This window comes from Aspergillus pseudonomiae (assembly GCF_009193645.1).
Source record: "Aspergillus pseudonomiae strain CBS 119388 unplaced genomic scaffold BDV37scaffold_104, whole genome shotgun sequence".
Classification (NCBI taxonomy): domain Eukaryota; kingdom Fungi; phylum Ascomycota; class Eurotiomycetes; order Eurotiales; family Aspergillaceae; genus Aspergillus; species Aspergillus pseudonomiae.
This window is the reverse complement of record NW_022476096.1, coordinates 50926-68452: the sequence shown is the minus strand read 5'-3', so window position 1 is coordinate 68452 and position 17527 is coordinate 50926. Positions and strand designations below refer to the sequence as shown.

Here is a 17527-nt window from a genome sequence, read left to right as displayed (position 1 = left end):
CAACACCAACCCTAATCACTGCACATAGAAAGTAGCATTACCCCGAATATCCTCAGAGCTACTGCCCACAAGCACACCAAAAGCCCCCGGCTCCACAACATACTTCATGCGGAGATTCCACAGGCCCAGATCCTGCACCTTCAACGGAATCTCCACAGTCTTACTCTGCCCAGCAGGAATAACCACCTTCTTGAACCCCTTCAGCAACCGATTCGGCACCACCACCGACGCAAGCTCATCAACCACATACACCTGCACGACCTCCGTGCCATCCCTCGCCGCATCCGTATTCCTCACCTCCACACTCACCGTCACCGTATCCGCCGCCGTCACATTCGTCTTATCAAGCGTCACAGCCCCATACTCGAACCCGGAGTAACTCTTCCCATACCCGAACGGATACCACGCCTTGGGGTTGCCAAGCGCATACTGGTGCCCGAACTCCAGCGTTCCGTTCGAATACACGTACCCTGCGTCGCCGATCTCGCGCCCCGAGTTCAGATAGTCATAGTAGATGGGCAGGTCGCCGACGGAGCGCGGGAAGCTGACGGACAGTTTGCCGGAGGGGTTGTAGTCGCCGAAGAGCACGTCGGCGAGGGCATTGCCGCCCTGTTCGGAGGGGTAGAACTGCTGAACGAGCGCCGCCGTGCTGTTCGACAGCCACGGTTCCGTCACCGGCTTGCCGCTCGAGAGGACCACCACGGTGGGCACGCCCGTGTCGACGATCGCTTTGATGAGGGGCACCTGCGCGCCGACGAGGTTGAGACTGTTCACGTCGACGTGTTCGCCGGTTCTGGGACGTGTTTGTTAGTTCGTCGATCCAAGTTGATGGAGGGGGAGAGTGAGGGGAGGGTGGGAGAGGTCTTACGTTGCGTTGAGGCCGGCCCAGAGCTCCTTCTGGTCGCGAGACCAGGTGCCCACGACCACGACCGCTACGTCGGATTTCTGGGCTGCTTCGACTGCCTCGGCGAAGCCGGACTCGTCGTTGCTCCAGCGCTCGCAGCCCTGCGCGTAGTTGATTGTCGCCTTGTCGCCGACGGCGGCCTTGATGCCGTCTAATGGGGTCACGCCGCGGTACTGGCTTTCGTAGACGACGTAGTCTCCGTACTGTGCGTGTGCGTTAGTTAGTATTCTCCCTGGGATATTATGCATGGGCCGCAAGAAGACCAGCAAGGACTCACGTTCATGAACCCATGCGCCATGGGCCCGATAACAGCAATGCTGCCGCTCTTCTTCAAGGGGAGCGCGTTATCATGGTTCTCCAGCAGAACGATCGACTCCCGATCCAGCTCGCGGGCAAGATCAACCGCCTCCTGCGTATGGATGAGCTTGTGCCAGTCAGACGTCGGAGCACCGTTATAGGGGTTCTCAAAGAGACCCATTTCGAACTTCGCCCGGAGCAAACGCGACACGGCCGTGTCGACGATTTTAATATCGAGCTTGCCGGCGTTGACCAGGTCGACGATCGTTTCGAAGTTGCTGTCTCGTGTTAGGCATTCATCAGTTGAACTGATTGGCGGAATGGCACTCACTATGAGCCGCCGCCCATCTCGACGTCGTTTCCGGCTGGCAGCACGGCCAGCGTCACGGCTTCCTTGTCGATGGGGTCGGCGCGGCAGAGCTTGAAGGCTGTGCAGAGTCTGTCGGTTGCGCCGGCGTCGCTGGTCACCCAGTATTTGAAGCCCCATTCTTCGCGCAGGATCTCGGTGAGGGTGTGGTAGTCAGCTACGGCGGGGATGCCGTCGTATCTATATATGGTTAGAAATAAGGTGAACAAAGGTAAAGCACAACTGAAATGTATACTTACGAGTGGTATGCACTCATGATACTCCATGCGCCGGCATCCATAATCGCGCGCTTGAACGATGGCAACCAACTATATCGAATTGGTTAGCCCACTGCTTGGTGGAACTTTAGCCGATTAGAACAGAGTACATACGTAGTGCGCAGATATCTCTCTCCGCCGTGGACGGGTGCAGTGTTCAGGCCCTGTTCGGGCTGGGAGAATCCCACGAAGTGCTTGACGTTGGCGGAGACATTGTGACTTTGGATTCCCTTGGTATAGTGATATCCAATTTCGCCTGCGAGATACGGGTCTTCGCCGTATGTCTCTTCCACCTGTAAACAGCGGTTAGCTCTGTGCTATTACGGGAATGTAGTGCAAAGGCCTACTCTTCCGAATCGCAGTTCACGGGCAAGATCAACCACCGGTCCCATCAGGTGGTTAACTCCAAGGGCTGTGGCCTCCTGACTGATGAGGCGCGCCATCTTTTCGATCAGCTGGAATTGTATTCGTTAGCTTCGCTGGTCTGGGGGTCTGAGTCGGGGAGGGGCTCACCTCCGGGTTGAACGAGCATGCGAATCCGATGGGGGAGTTGTAAATCGTTGCATTGCCGATTAAGAATCCGTGGAGAGCTACGGGATCCAAGGCTGTCAGCGCAGGTTTCAGCGAATCCAACATGACAAGAACATACACTCGGTTTGAACAATGGCCGGAATTCCCAGCGTGGTGTTCTGGAGAATATAGTCCTGAGCTCTCTTGACATTATCTGCGATGAAATCCCACGGCACGGGATATCCAACTGAGAACCATTGTTCGTTAGCTACTGCGATAATAATATGGCGAGGTCAATTGCCTACCGTAGAACATTCCACCTCTCATTTTCGTACTCCATTCCAAACCCGTGAGGTTGAATTCTCCAGTGGTCTCATTCATCCAGTTGGTGATATCGCCTGCAATAATCAATTAGTACGTCCACCATACAGCCGTTGGTAAAAGATGGACAGTGCCAATCGCACCCTGAATCAATTGAGACATCTTCTCCTCAAGCGTCATGCGACCCAGTAAGTCGCTGACGCGCTCCTCCACCGGAGCACTGGGGTCCTTGTAGCGAGGTTTCTCATCTTGACCAAGCGACAGGCCGGACAACAGGCCCAGGAGCAGAAGCCCCTTCGTAAAGACACCGGAAACCATTTTTCTCGACGAAGACGAGCTCCCTTGCGTAATTGTGTCCGTCTCCACGCAGGCCCGACGAGGGGAAACGCGACGACTTTAAATTCCAGGCCATTTTCTCAGCATGGGTTAGCCCGCCGGAGAAATGAAATGAGCTCATGGAGAAAAAGTATTAAACCCCACACAGTCCGAACAGCAGGCCAAGGCGAGCTCTCCACATAGGCCAGCTTTAATTAAGTGGCTCCGGGTCGAATCCATGCGTCGTATAGCTCTCATGATGTCAGGCGCCGATGATTCTCCGGGGGAATCGAGCAAGGTATCACCGGCATCTTGAGTGGATCAAATGGGTCGCGTTGAACAAATAAAGGATGAAGAATGGGAGATTGGGAGACGGGCAACAGGCTTTCGGATAATCACGATGCATGCCGCCAGCAACTATCAGTCCGGCTAAAGCGCACGGAAGATAAATTAAGGAATGATCCACGAATGGCCTGAGGATGCTTGTCTCCGCAATTTAATGAAGGCGAGCGTTGGGGAGTCTTGGCTGCCGATTTCCTTTCGCACGGCTTTCCGGCTAAAATGCATGCATGATCCCTGTTTGGTCCAACTTTGGAGGAATCCTTTCTGGGTTCAGAATATGGTGATAGTCAACCATCCCTGGAAGTTTGAGGTTATGCTTCAACGGCTTGTCAATCAGGGTGCTAGGTTAAATATCCGTGGGTAGTATATGAACTACTCGTGGTCCACTTATACTGGAAATGCTTGTCTGTATCCACTTCTCCATCGTGAACAGACACTAAAACCACTAGATCCGGTCTCGAATAACAGAAAGTGGACAAGTGCACCATACTCGTGATCCTCAATTTCATTAACATCGTCTACCATAGATACCTATTCTAATGCAGTCATGCCGTTTCCCTTCGCCAGATCTTCATCGGCATCTCACCCATGATCAGGTTGAACGCCTCGAACCGACCGAGCTTCCAATTAGCCGGCAGCGCAAAGTCGTACCGATGCACCAGTGTCGCAAGTACTACAGTCTGCTCAAGATACGTGATATTCCGGCCGAGACACCCCCGGGCCCCCGTTGAGAACGGGACAAAGTACGGCTCCATGCGCCTCCGGTTGTCCAAGTCCATCCATCGGTCCGGGTTGTATTCCTCGGGATCAGGGAAGATTTCAGGATCTCGATGAGCCGAATAACTCGTCATCGACACGCTGGTGTCACCCGGGATCCATTCGTTCAAGATCTGAGCCCCTTCCGGCGGGGTCCGTCGGGGCAGTCCAGCTGATGTAGGGGGGATCAGGCGCAATGCTTCGTCCAAACAAGCGCGTAGGAACGGAAGGTTCTTCACCTTATCGTATGGTGCGACCACTTCATCTTCGTCCAGGGCGCTGTCCACCTCTTCCCGCAATCTACGCAGGTACTTCGGATGTCTGATCAACATATCCAAGACTTGCGTTAGGGCAATCGCCGTGGTGTCGGCCCCGGCGTTGATGATCGCGCCTACTTCGGCGACGATCTCGCCCCACTCGAGGTTATTGGGGTGGCCTGCCTTATCGTCCATGAGCGAGGAGAAGAAATCATCCAGTTTCTCCCCGCTCTGGTACCGCTGTAGCCGAGTAACTGCTTGGTGGTAGATCACGTCGCCCCACGGCTCCCCATCTTTCCACATCTGACGGTACTTGGGAACCAGCTTTGATAACCTAGAAAGCCAATGGAAGTACTTATAATCCCAAACGAAGAGTGACTGCGCGTGTGCGGTGCTATCCTGAGACTTGCGATACCGAGCCGGGTATGTTGTCCCATCCTTTCTCTGGGCGGTAACCTCATCGGATCCCTTCTCCAGCAGTCCGAGGGTGGACGAAAGGGCGATGAGGTTGATCGCCTCGATCGTGAACAGGTTGATCCACTTATTGTAGTCCAACGTGAGATCTGCCGCTTGGGGTTCTGTCTGGCCTGGAAGCAACGGGAGTGTACAGTGCGCGTCCAACGCCTTGACAAGACGGCCGGTAACGTTGGCCACCTTGTGCTCCCATCTCTCCAGGTTCTTGATGGCGAAAGCGGAAGACATTCGCTTCCGCTTCTCGGCATGGTCCGCTTTGTCGATGACGTCGAAGAGGTGTGTATGAGAGCCCCATGTCATGGCATATTTGATGTCTTTGACGCACGGTGTGTTGTGGCCGTACATATCCTTGACCGCACCGATACGGCCGAAGGAGAGGGAGTTGGGCCCAATGCGTAATATTGGTGCATTTTTGTGCGCTTCGTGTAGGTCTTTGGAACGATATCCACACGAGCTTAGGTAGCAGTAAGGAAGGTCGGTGATACCCGCTAAGGGGGCGAAGTTTGGGTATTTGCGAAACCCTTTAGGGTCGTAGAAGTAGTATACGATCGGAAGAACGAACACGTACCCTGCCCCCAGGACAAGAGCACCAGCAGCAGCCAAAACATAGATTCCCGGCATTTTGAAGACGATTCTTCGGAGCCTGCGAGCTGAGAGTTAGTGCACAAGTCCCGCTCACTTCCTCAGTCTATATATACCATTTCAGAATATCGGTATATGAATCTCATTTCCCGACCGTGACCTCATCCTGAACAAGTAAGACTGCAGAGAGTAAGGTCCAAGCTTCCCGAAAAGGCTATTGAGGGTCTCGCCGTTCGCCCATGCAGAAAGATTTACCAGATAGACTCAACCGCGATGTTGATCTCATGCAGACGAAGCCGATTGAACGGGGAAGCCCTAACCACCCCAATGGGGAAATGCTTCCTTTTCCAGAAGTGGGAGGTCAGCCTTGTCAGTCTCTGATTTGCCCAAAAGCATTTGGCCGGCAACCAAGCGGGGAAATTTTACCCCAAGTTTCCCCACAGTTTTGCCCCCGCAACGCATGTTCAACCACCATGTCCCTGACCATGTGGTTATCGCCAGCCCTCAACCAGATATAGGAAATGAGCAGTTCTGGAAAGCACAGGCCGGCTGCGTGTAGGAGATGCAAAGGTCAGTACTACCATCCGTAAAGGGTAGCATTCCACGCCGCTAACATCAGAGCATCCAGATCGGCATTTGCGATGTGAGTCTTTTAGCCAGGGTACTCGTGCGAACAGGTCACCCTATGGTACTGACTGCTGCCAATAGGCGACGGAGGCAACCCCTGTAAAAACTGCAGACAGGCCAGCTCAAAGTGTGACCGTAGCGCCAAGAGCTTCAAATTTCGACACGAGCCAATACCGAAGCGCAGGTTCCATTTCTCGTCGGATCAGAAATGGGTTGGCCTGCCTCGGAAAGGTAATTCATCCCGCCCGTTGCACTTACATTGGGAAACATAGGCCTACTGTTCGCGATTCTGACTAGACGAAGGTCGACTCCACTACGTCCATGTGAATCCGGACGGTCGTCAGGAAAGCGACGACGACGACGAAGATGATGACGCCGAAGAGAGCCAGCCTGATGCCGCCGGCTCTAATACTTCTCCATCACCCAGCTCCATGATATGGAGAAAGGGCCAGAAACCACATTCACTTCCAGCATCTACCTCCGTGAACACTAGCCATGACCGCCATGAAGAAGGACTTGGGCAGAGCCATCGAGACTCGAGACACTATAGCGTTTCCAGTTTCAATGCAGTCGCGGGCTCCAATGAAACTTCTCCACAGTCAGCGTCTTACTATGCCCACACTTCTGCATATGACTGCTTGTCTCAACCTTCCGACCAACCCCTGAATGCTTTCCCGACACAGCGAGACCATTACCGTCTGGGGCCTTTGAAAGGCGTTCCCCAAACCTTCTCGGACGCCTCCTACACCAGTGACCTGCAGGAAGCATGCTTGATACGCTACTTTGTGGAGAGACTAGCTCACTGGGTACCTCTCCTTTCCATTCCATCACAATCAAAATGACACATGATCATCCACAGTAAACGAGAGAAAACAGCTAACCACCCACAGTTCGACTCAACGGACCGGGACCGACATTTCGCCCTGACAGTCCCCGGCCGAGCCATGTTCTGCCCAGTACTTCGATACGCCCTCTTGACAGCATCCGCCGGCCACATGCGACAAGCCCTAAAATGCCGCAACAACAGCAACGGCACCGTCATCTTCGACGGCATCCCGTTGCCAGGTCTCAGCGAAGACTCAGCGATCCGGTACCACAACATCTGCATCTCCTACCTGATCGAGATCTCCAAAGACCCCAACGAAGACTACAACGAAGACGTGCTAACCGCAGCGACGATCCTGCGCTTCTACGAGCAACTAGACGGTACACTCCCCCTCCCCTTCCCCGTAGTATAGTATCGTGTCCCACACACACACACACACACACACACACACACACACACACACAAACTGAACCCAAAGATCACAGCCCCCTCAATCGGCACCGACACCGAAGCGTACCTGAAAGCGGTGCAGTTCATCGTACACACGCAAAACAACGACTCGTTCTACGCGGCGCAAACCATCCACGGCCCAACACACGACACCAACATCCACTCGTCGCCGGCGATCTCGCTGCGCCACGCAGCCTGCCTGATCGCGCTGCGACAAGAGATCTGGAGCGCATTCCTGCACCAACGGCCCGTGCGGCTGCCCATCTCCCCGCAGAACGACTACGACGCCTTCCCGACCACCTGCGACTTCATCTGGGCCAACCGCATCCTCGTCTGGTGCGCCGACCTCCTCAACTTCACCTTCGACAGCCACACCAACACCAAGTACCCGACGCAGGCATCGCGTCTCGCGAAATGGAACTCCCTGAAAGCCTTCGAGACACACTGGAACACCCACAAGCCCCTCTCCTACAAACCGGTCTACTATGCTGCCCCTGAGCCGGAGAAGGCGTCTTATTTCCCGACTATCTGGCTCATGAATGATAGCCAGGTGGTGGCTGAGCAGCATATGGAGCTGGGCCGGATTCTGCTCGCTGTGTCGAATCCCGGGATGCAGCGGCTGGGGGCCGGGGCTGGGGCGCTGAACCGGGGCCTGGAGGCGGAGTTGAGGGCTATTACGAGGAGGGTTATTGGGTTGGGGTTGGGGAATCGGGCGGGACCCCCGGCGTTGGTGACGAGTGCGGTTGGGATCTCGATTTGTGGGGAGTATTTTGATGATCCTGGGGAGAGGGAGGCGTTGGTGAGGTTTTTGGTGGACTTGGAGTTTGAGTATGCGTGGCCTACTAGTGCGATAGTGGCGGCGTTGAGAAGTGCTTGGGCGGCGTAGGCGTTGTTTTGATAAATGGCATTTTAATAGATATATAGAGGTGTCTTGGGCGCTTTTGCATATGTGGGAGCGGTACGAGTAATGTTCGACTAGTAGATACCTATAGTATGCATCATGCTATGATATTATACTGCTAATAAGTATGGACTCTAACGCTTGTATTAAATACTATAACCGACAAAACGCCAACAAATTATTGGCTGGTAGACTCAAGCCTACCCAAGAAGCCTCGCAACGCAGATGCAATATGTACGAACAATGCCAGTGAGCCAGCCACCCAGAAGAGAGTGTTTTTACGCCTGCGTATTTGCGCCTATTTCCTCCTCGTTATTCTGTGACTCGGCAATCTGCTCATGCTCGTTGCCGTGGCCATGCACTTTGCGCAAAGTGCCACCCAGCCATGCTAGACCTCCACTCCAAGAATCACTTAGGCTTCGAATCCGAGATACAGAAGTAGAGCTATCGGGCTGCAGGCTTTGTAGAGCATTCTCTGTATCCAAGGTAGTGGTTGATTGCCCGGCAGTAACAGGAGCAGTGGCAATATCGCCGGTAGAGTTAAACCTCGCAGCCGGCAGCGCAGCACGGGGGTCCAGGCCCTCTTCGACATTGGCGCTTTCACCGTCACGGCTGCGAAGGAAGCCATCTACAACGGTGGTACTGAGTTGCTTGCCCCGATGCCTCCGCACGAACTTGCGATCTTTTACCGGACTCGTTTCACCACGGCGCAGGGATTCTGCTACCACTGCACTGAACCCGGCAGAAATAGTCGGAAGCAGCGGGCCCGGCGAGAAGCGTGACGATATCGAATTCCGTAGTCGGCGTGCCGGTGGCGTCTGTGGAACAGTGTTGTTTCGGGACCCTGGCGGTGCGGTTTCCGTTCCCGAAGGGGCTGGAACTTTGAGGCTACTGTCTTCGATGCCAGGCGCAGGTGGGAAACGAAGAAGAACCGGCGAGCCAGATGTTGTCGGCCTCGACTGTTCAGGAGTGGCCGGACGGTCAATTTGGGGGATTTGGGGTTCAGACTTGGGGGTTTCAATGGCCGACTCATGAACATCAGCCCAAGGATTGTTTAAGAGAGAGTTAGGGTGCATGGGGGGAGAAGGCTCCGGGGACTGCTCGGTGAGAGAATCGGCAGTCAAGGAACCGACAGGAGAAGATGCAGCAGCAGACGGAACGCCCCGGGGCGTACGCTGGCCCTCGCCAGCACCCTCAACCCCGTGACTGAGGAGCGACCGAGATGGGGACCGCAGGTGCTCTCTCCGGGTTTCCAAAGGCCTCCGTGAAGGTTTCTGCACTCTTATATGGCGCGCAGGTGACATGTCGACGCTGTCACGATACCTCTCTCCCGCCAGCAGTCCAATAGCTTCCTCTTCGTCATCGGCGGAATATGAAGACTCGTTGTCGCTGCGGACCCTGCCACTGGTGATGAAATAGACGCCTAGAAAGGTGAGGAGACAGCCGCCCACGAACTTTCCAGCGCGATCGAGGGTGTAACTCTCGAAATCCCGATACAACACGGCGCTTCCGATGATCACAGAAAGTGTGAAAAGCACAAACTGGGTTGGGATCACCTGGGTGGAATCAAAACGCTGGAGAGCACGGTTGATGTAGCGAATCTGTAATATTGCACTAGAAACCAGGACAAAAACCAGGAGGTACGTGATGGGGAATGTTATCGCATGCCATAGGGTGAAAGACAATAATGACGAAACGCCCTTTGTTGATAGAGCAGTATATCCACCTAGACACGAGAATAAGCAGTCGTCCAAACAAGTACAAACGGATGGAAGCTTGTTACGTTAACATACCAAAAAGTGCCACAAGCCCAACGTCAATCAAGACTGTCCGGGACCCGTACTTTCCACTGGCCCATAAGAGCCCAATGATCAATACGGCGGAGATGCCTACATACGTTTCAAACTCCCAGCGGGTAATCATCACCCAGATATCATGCGGTCCGATCTTCTCCTCGGAGGAACTGGCGCTGAGAACGACCACCACTGCTCCGGTGACCGCCACGACCACGCCCCAGAAGTCGCGCCCACGGAATTTCTCCTTCAGCATAATCGGGGCAATGACGCAATTTGATATCAAGGCTACGACGCCCAATGGGGAAACAATCGACGCTGGAGCAAAACCATATGCCATGAAGTTCCCAATCTCGCCGACGCACATCAACACGATTCCGACCCACCAGTACGGGGAGCGAAGGTATGACTTCCGGCGCAGATCCTCCGGTCGCACAGTTCGATCCGACATAAACGATTCGTTCATTTCATTCTGATGCGCATCCGTGTCCATGTCGTCATCGTCCTCGGGCCCAAGATCAATATGGGGCTGATCATGATGGGCAAACCTCACCTCTGGGGACTCGTCCCTATAACGACCAAAGCTGCGGGGCTGGTTTCTACCCCGTGTTTCGTAGTCGCTGTATTCATGCCCCGCAACCGAACCATAATGGTCTGCTGGGCCCCGGCCCGGATTTGCGCGTTTCCATTCGGCCTCCTTTTGCAGTTTTTGATGCTCCCATTCTCGCTCGATCCTGATGTGCGCGTAGCGCTGAATGTTTAGGGCCAAGGAAATCAGGACGTTGCCAATTAGCGCAGTCACGATGCCGATGAGAGAAGACCATTCATGCATTCCTCCCCCACCTCCACCGTCATCATATCCGGGATCTGAAGCTAACGTGGGAGATGGCTGGGAAGAAAGGGAAACATATGACGGCGAGAAGGTCGACGTGGGAACGGCGGAAGAAACGAAGGTCGTGAACAGACCCGCTGCTAGAGGCACCTCGTGGAGGCGATCCATTCGGGATTTTCGAAGACTAAACGTAAGGGGAATGAAGGGGTAGTGTATTGGGAGGGGGAGGAGGGCGTTCCGACAGGTCCGCTGTCACCGTCGAGGGGAATCGTTATAAAGTTTGAGCCCCAGGTTATTGACTATCCACCACCCACTGTGTTTAAAGGAGAGAAACAGACAACGGTGCAGGTCGCCTCCGATACTTCAGCGGGTAGAATTCTTCAGGGTTCAGTTCCGCTTCGACCCTGGACGAGTGTTCATGCTTTGGTTAAGGAGAACCACATTGCCGTACTTCCGACACTACTAAATCTCCGAAGTGAGACACCACCCTTTTACCAGGGAACGTGAACTACCACGCTGCGCCTTTCACCGAATTCAAGGAGAAAGAATAACCAACTCTATGAATATCCACCTTGCGTGAAATCGAACGGCTGTTTGTGTCAGGCACGATTTGCGATGTGGAGTCAGTTGGCGGAAGGTAGCCGAAAGACACCGGCGGCAACGTCAGGAGTCAGATTAGTTCACTGGGCGTGGTAAACTAAGACCCGATCGGTCGTACGTGTAATACCGCTAGTTAAAGATGGTGAGCATAAGCCCAAGCGCAGCATCGTGAAAGGAAAATCGGAAAGAAGTTGGGGGGGGGATTGGAAATTCCAAGCTAATGTATTTTCCAAACTAGTAGAAGAAGGAAGAACAGCACTATTGAAAGAACTAGCGGAGTGATTGGCTCAACCCTGACTAATGACCATTCCGGCATGGATTTACCCCGAACGTCATCGGCCAGTTGAGATACTAGTGCACATACTAGTCAGTCATCTGAGTACTTTATATGCATCTGTGCGCCCAGGCAGCGGTCAAGTTTAATTATACAGGTATCATCAAAATCGCTATCACTAAACGAGGTGACAAGGTTTATATTATCAGAGGCATTTCCACATATACTGTACAAAACAATCATCGCCGAGCTCTTTTCTTATCCGGTTCTTGCTCGCCTTCATCGTCACTAATCTCCCGATATATCGTCTTCGGCTGAGTCTCCTTCCATGCCTTGGTGAAAACTGGGTCCTTCTCGGCCTTCTCGGCGTACTTCAGCAACGCTTCTCGGGGATCCTCATCGCGCATTGAACTGAGAGGAATATTCTCTCGAATATGCTTCTCATCCGGCTGTGACTTGGCGAAGGGAGTCGTTGCTGGTAGATGGGGTCTCCGTGGATCCCTGGGCCGTCCCGAGGCCGTGAGCCCAACAGTTGGGTGTCGGGAAGACCAGGTTGCTGAGCTATAATGGGGCACACCGTTCGATCCAACGACAACGTTGTCACCCGAGATACCTTGCGAAAGATCCATGGTAAGGTTCGGGTCATCATCGATGTGCCGGCGTTTGGGTGCTTTGGACATAACCAAAGCGGCACCCTTGGACGACATGTCGGGGTTGTAAAGTACATGTGTCTCAGCATTGGCAGAGCCCGTGAGGATCTGATTGAGTTTCTCATGCCATTGAACTGTAATCAAAGCCGATCCCGGCGTGACCGATGTGACCAATTCCGGCCTTAAGGTAGCGGGGTTCAAAATGTGTAAATGGCCGGTTTCCGAGCCCGTGAGGACATTCGCGGACGTGGGTGAGAATACAATATTCGAAGTCGGGTATCGGGAGGAGCTTGACGGGTGTGCCACGGTTGTGATCGGTTGCTTGAACTTCCTAGTATCCCAGAGCTTGATGGTGTCGTCTCCGCCCTTGGTGACAACCAGTCTTCCGTCAGAGCTGATATCCAGCCCGCTGGTCCATGTATCACGCGTATGGGCATCCCGAATCTCACCACTAGGCCGAGTAAATGGTCCATTGCCACTCCACATCATTAAACTTCCGTCAAGGGCAGCAGCAATAAGCACATTAGGTCCACCTTGCTTTGGGGAGCCCCATGCAACAGCAGTCATCTTGCTCCGACCAGCGGATCCAGCCGCTCTTGACTTATGCATTATGACTTCTTTCTGTGATCGTCCGATATTGGCGTCCCATATACGTACCGTACTATCCGATCCGGCAGTAGCACACAGGTTCTCGTCAGTGGGAGACCATGCAGCGCTGGTAACCTCCGATATATGCCCCTTGGTATTATGAAGATCTCTCAAGTACATGTCTCCTTTCACGAATTCAGTAACTGTCTCGCCGTCGCGATCAAGGATTCTCGGTTGGGGTGTAGCAGAAACGACCATGACATAGCTTGGCGACAGGGGATTGAACGCAGCATAATGCACGGAATGCGCCTCCTGCGCAGCCGACTGTTTTTTCGCGGTAGGATCAACGGACTTGAAGGCGCGCACCGTCGAAGGGGTCATCGAAGCGAAATCATGTAGTTTAATTGTACAGTCTGTTGACCCTGTGATTAAACGCGAGCCTGATGGGTCCACTGTGAGAGTTGTCACGGCGCGCTCATGAGTTTTAAGGACGAGCTCATGCGAGACAGGGAACTCATTGTCATCGTCATCGTCAGAGTCAGAATCATCAGAATCATTATCGCTGTCGCTTTCACTCTTGTCTTTTCGATCTTCAGCTCCAGTCTGAACGTTAGCTTGCTCGTCGCTAATCAAGCCCGCCTGGTCATCATCGGCGGCAGCCTTGGCAGACACATTTGTCCGCTTGGTGCGGTCTATCTGAGTGTTGACATCGGTCTTTTTTTCCTGTTTCCCGAAGCTTCCTGGGAAGAACTTCTTGAAAGCTTCTTCGTCGAATCCGTCCATTATGAGATGTATTGCATGAAGTTACTCGGATTTCGCAAAGAATCAATGACTTTACGGCGGCGATATCCAGTTTGCATCAATTGCAATGTTTGTGTTGTTTGCAAGCTAAGCTCTCGGTGCCGTCATTGACACAGCCTTCGTTTGTTATGTTCTGTAATGTTGCTATGAAGTGGAGTCGTACTTTATATATAAGATATGCGAATATATGACTGTAGAATCTCTACATCATATAATGCGTTTGTGTCATTGAAACTAAACTAGGTACACCACCAACAGATCCACTACAGGTATAAGCCTTCCACAGGACCTCCGTCTTGCTTCGTCTTCATGATACGCTCCCTAGCGGAGCGGAAATCCTCCATTTGCACTCTCATTCGGCGTTCTCTCAAAGCCATCAAGCCGGCTTCGGTACAGATTGCCCGGATGTCCGCACCTGAAAGATCGTCTTTTTGGTTGATAAACTCGTCAAGATCGACGTCATCGCCGAGTGACATCTTGGATGTATGCAGGGTGAAGATCTTTTTCTTGGTATTTTCTGGAGGCTGTTAGCAAACAGATCATCTGTTGTTTAGAAGGTAGCACGTACGGTCTGGGTTCTCGAAGAGAATCTTTCGATCAATACGACCAGGACGAATCAAAGCAGGGTCAAGTGTTTCAATCTTGTTAGTGGCCATGATAACCTTGACATCTCCACGGTCATCGAAACCGTCCAGCTGGTTAAGAAGCTCAAGCATGGTACGCTGAATTTCTCGTTCACCACCCGATGTAGAGTCGTAACGCTTCGTACCGATGGCATCAATTTCATCAATGAAGACAATGGAAGGAGCGTGTTCCGCAGCAACCTGGAAAATCTGTCGCACCAAACGAGGTCCGTCACCGAGGTATTTCTGGATAAGTTCACTACCGACAATCCGGAGGAAAGTGGCACTTGTTTGATTCGCAACCGCCTTGGCAAGCAGCGTTTTTCCGGTTCCCGGGGCACCGTAGAGAATGACACCCTTGGGGGGCTTGATACCCATCTCTTCATACAGCTCAGGGTGGAGCAGCGGAAGTTCGACGGATTCTCGAACCTCTTGAATCTGAGTCTCCAGACCACCGATATCCGCATAAGACTCCGTTGGTGCCTTGTCAAGTTTCATCACCGATACCAATGGGTCGGACTCCTCGGTGAGCACACCCACAACGGAGACAGACTTGTGGTGTAGCAGAATGCTGGCACCAGGCTCCAATAAGTCCTTATCAACGAAGGACATGATGGAAACATAGTACTCTGGCCCGGTAGCGCTGGAAACAATGGCATGGTCGTCGTCGATCAACTCTTCCAAGTTGCCGACTCCCATGGGAGTGCCTCTCATATCATCGACGCGACCCCTCTCGTCTGCATTCCGGTCCATGATATCGAACTCGCTTCTGCTGACGGAATCCTGTGCTGCTTGGGCCTTGGTCTTGCGTAAGCGTTCCATGTTCTCGACGTATTCTTCTTCTAGCAACAAGTGGTCGTGGACTCGTTGCATTCGCAAGTATCGTAATTTGCATCGTGAGGTTGGGAAGATGTCGGGGAGCTTGGAAGCTGTGCTTGGTCCGGCAGCCTTGCGCTTCTTACGTCCAAGACGAGTCGTGGGAGGGGGAGGTGGTTCGTATCTGGGCTTATCCTTCTTTGAAGGGACGCTTTGTAAGCGGATAGAGCTGTCGTAACGAAGCAATCGAATTTACCTTTTTATCCTTATCATCCCTTCCATCGCCCCCAGGGCCTCCGCCGATGTTGGACTGCTGGTTACCCTGTTGTAAAGAACATGTTAGAGAGACCGTAACATGACTAGGTGAGACTGTGACGACAGTGAGTGTTGGGAGCCAACCATAGTCCAAGTGTGTGCCGCAGAATCAACAAGACGTTGTTTACAGTCTAACTAGCCGAGACAGAATATTATGATGAAAGCGACTGTAATACTCTGGGAAATGGTTGGAAGATGGGAGGGTAATGTAGAATGATGACGAGCTTTCGGCGAGCTTCGAAGCTGTTGTCGTTGTCGCCATCCGTCGGGCTTGGCCACCGCCGTGACCCTCGCACGTGACCCCGAGCTATCATGTCGTTTGGATGCCACGCGAATCAGGCGCCTATCGAACAAATCACGGTCAATAGCGGCTGCGTCAGATTGACTCGAAACCATTTTGGACTTTCGGGCATTTCTGCAATTACGTACTACGCATTACTTGGACTGAATAGATACCCATATCTCAATCTTCAATGAACCTTGCAAAGTGTCTTTGACTTCCTCAGAGCTTGTCTCACCTGTCGATCTCGTCCCACTTGAACTAGTAGTATATCCGCAACAGACGAGCCCTCATTCCCCGCGGCGCATCCCCCTCGTCTCACGATACAAGCTACTCTCTGTCCGGTAAGGCTCTCTTCCTACCTTTGAGTCACAGGCACCACATCTACCCTTTAACCTTCCTTCTGGCATCCCGCTCTTGCATTATATGCTCAACTGCCCATATGTGATCGTAGCTAACGAGGCGGATCTGTAGCTCGGTTTTGCGCAGTGTTCCTGGGCTGCGAGCCCACCTTTTGACGCCTAACCACACACCCGTAAAAATTTCACAACTGTTTATTTTATATTCCATTTCTTTCCCTCACACAACTTGGACCCTAAATCCGGAATCATGGCCTCCAACCGATCCCGGCGTATCGCAAAGGAAATAGCCGATATCCACGCTGATACGCAGTCTGGGATCACAGCCGAACCAGTAGGCGGGGATGAAGATCTCACACATCTACGGGGTACATTTCCGGGGCCCCCAGGCACCCCATATGAGGGTGGCACCTACGCTGTGGATATAAAAATACCAACGGACTATCCATTTCGGCCGCCAGTAATGAAATTCCAAACCAAGGTCTGGCATCCGAACATCAGTAGCCAAACGGTAGGTTCTTATAGATGCAGCTAAGAGATAGTGGGTCACGTCTCTAACCGCGTGTATAGGGTGCTATCTGCCTTGATACTCTGTCGTCCGCGTGGTCCCCCGTTCTCACCATCAAGTCCGCTCTGTTGTCACTACAATCTCTGCTTAGCACACCCGAGCCTAAGGACCCCCAAGACGCTGAGGTTGCCAATATGCTGCTACGGAAACCAAAGGAATTTGAGAGAGTGGCACAAACCTGGGCTACCCTGTATGCTGGTGCTCCTAGCAGGACTGCGGGAGAGGGCAGTGGTGGCGCCACTAATGAGTCGCTGCGACAGCAAGAGCTCAAATTAAAGGAAGAAGAGGAAAAGGAAGACTTAGCTAAGTATGTCTCTCAATTATCTCCCCTTTGCTCGGCGCATTTTCGTTCTAACGTCCTTCTCTAGATACGATGGGTACAATAAGGACTTGATCGACCGCTTCTGCAGCATGGGATTCGATGTGGACCGTGTGGTGGCTGCCTTCAAGTACTACGGTGTTGATCGGATGAACGGAGAAGACTACGAACTGGAGGAGGCTTACATGGGTGACATTACCGCACGGCTTCTGGGTGAGCCGTAAGTGGTGCGACGCTGAATGCCTACGGCTGACCATCTGTTATGACTATGCATGCTGGATGGAGCTGGTGAAGCATGATTGCCTAGCGAGATTTATCTTACTTTCTTTGCTTGTTTTTCAGCCCAGATTATTACCCATCACCAGTTAACTAGCTTGTTTTGAGATCGACCTCATTTAATGATGACCAATATACCGAAATATATTTAACCGACTCTCCAACCTCTGTTCTGAATATTTTTTAGCAACACGTCACTTTCTTATATCGATTCAATAAAGAACTATTTCCAGTCCGGATTATAATA

General features: G+C 52.7%; 6 protein-coding genes across 6 annotated transcripts; 2 read left to right on the top strand and 4 right to left on the bottom strand.

The window, feature by feature from the left end:
* Nucleotides 1-13: 13 nt before the first annotated feature.
* Nucleotides 14-3714, bottom strand: BDV37DRAFT_290492 (putative beta-glucosidase; the record flags this gene model as incomplete). Its single annotated transcript, XM_032088727.1, has 11 exons — nucleotides 2800-3714; nucleotides 2641-2733; nucleotides 2475-2582; nucleotides 2339-2415; nucleotides 2173-2280; nucleotides 1940-2118; nucleotides 1808-1876; nucleotides 1533-1748; nucleotides 1182-1479; nucleotides 869-1107; nucleotides 14-793 (listed from the first exon to the last, which is right to left on the bottom strand). Exons 1-11 carry the CDS (start codon nucleotides 2972-2974, stop codon nucleotides 16-18), a joined length of 2340 nt encoding a protein of 779 aa, XP_031936411.1. The 5' UTR covers nucleotides 2975-3714.
* A 2-nt stretch (nucleotides 3715-3716) lies between these two features.
* Nucleotides 3717-5521, bottom strand: BDV37DRAFT_290488 (cytochrome P450). Its single transcript, XM_032088726.1, has one exon. It carries the CDS (start codon nucleotides 5419-5421, stop codon nucleotides 3859-3861), a length of 1563 nt encoding a protein of 520 aa, XP_031936410.1. The 5' UTR covers nucleotides 5422-5521; the 3' UTR covers nucleotides 3717-3858.
* A 382-nt stretch (nucleotides 5522-5903) lies between these two features.
* Nucleotides 5904-8171, top strand: BDV37DRAFT_287921 (Zn(II)2Cys6 transcription factor domain-containing protein; the record flags this gene model as incomplete). Its single annotated transcript, XM_032088181.1, has 6 exons — nucleotides 5904-5952; nucleotides 6011-6025; nucleotides 6091-6240; nucleotides 6313-6815; nucleotides 6900-7215; nucleotides 7321-8171. The coding sequence occupies 6 exons, from the start codon at nucleotides 5904-5906 to the stop codon at nucleotides 8169-8171; spliced, it is 1884 nt and encodes a 627-aa protein (XP_031936409.1).
* Nucleotides 8172-8451: 280 nt separating this feature from the next.
* On the bottom strand, nucleotides 8452-11256 carry BDV37DRAFT_12490 (DUF803 domain membrane protein). Its single transcript, XM_032078641.1, has 2 exons — nucleotides 9980-11256; nucleotides 8452-9912 (listed from the first exon to the last, which is right to left on the bottom strand). Exons 1-2 carry the CDS (start codon nucleotides 10977-10979, stop codon nucleotides 8465-8467), a joined length of 2448 nt encoding a protein of 815 aa, XP_031936408.1. The 5' UTR covers nucleotides 10980-11256; the 3' UTR covers nucleotides 8452-8464.
* Nucleotides 11257-11924: 668 nt separating this feature from the next.
* On the bottom strand, nucleotides 11925-15874 carry BDV37DRAFT_275574 (uncharacterized protein; the record flags this gene model as incomplete). The annotated part of the gene is made up of 5 exons (XM_032085416.1): nucleotides 11925-13619; nucleotides 14075-14241; nucleotides 14293-15361; nucleotides 15420-15485; nucleotides 15767-15874. 5 exons carry the CDS (start codon nucleotides 15872-15874, stop codon nucleotides 11925-11927), a joined length of 3105 nt encoding a protein of 1034 aa, XP_031936407.1.
* BDV37DRAFT_261679 (E2 ubiquitin-conjugating protein UBC1) lies at nucleotides 15838-17388 on the top strand. Its single transcript, XM_032083345.1, has 4 exons — nucleotides 15838-16102; nucleotides 16233-16628; nucleotides 16688-16992; nucleotides 17054-17388. The coding sequence occupies exons 2-4, from the start codon at nucleotides 16368-16370 to the stop codon at nucleotides 17226-17228; spliced, it is 741 nt and encodes a 246-aa protein (XP_031936406.1). The 5' UTR covers nucleotides 15838-16102; nucleotides 16233-16367; the 3' UTR covers nucleotides 17229-17388.
* The last annotated feature ends 139 nt before the right edge of the window (nucleotides 17389-17527 follow it).

Bases quoted from the DNA above. Each gene is read 5' to 3' on its own strand.
- BDV37DRAFT_290488 (XM_032088726.1), bottom strand. From the start codon at position 5,421: ATGCCGGGAATCTATGTTTTGGCTGCTGCTGGTGCTCTTGTCCTGGGG.
- BDV37DRAFT_261679 (XM_032083345.1), top strand. From the start codon at position 16,368: ATGGCCTCCAACCGATCCCGGCGTATCGCAAAGGAAATAGCCGATATC. The intron at 16,629-16,687 runs GTAGGTTCTTAT...CCGCGTGTATAG, and splicing joins CGAACATCAGTAGCCAAACG to GGTGCTATCTGCCTTGATAC. The intron at 16,993-17,053 runs GTATGTCTCTCA...GTCCTTCTCTAG, and splicing joins GAAAAGGAAGACTTAGCTAA to ATACGATGGGTACAATAAGG.
- BDV37DRAFT_12490 (XM_032078641.1), bottom strand. From the start codon at position 10,979: ATGGATCGCCTCCACGAGGTGCCTCTAGCAGCGGGTCTGTTCACGACC. The intron at 9,913-9,979 runs GTATGTTAACGT...TCTCGTGTCTAG, and splicing joins TGGGCTTGTGGCACTTTTTG to GTGGATATACTGCTCTATCA.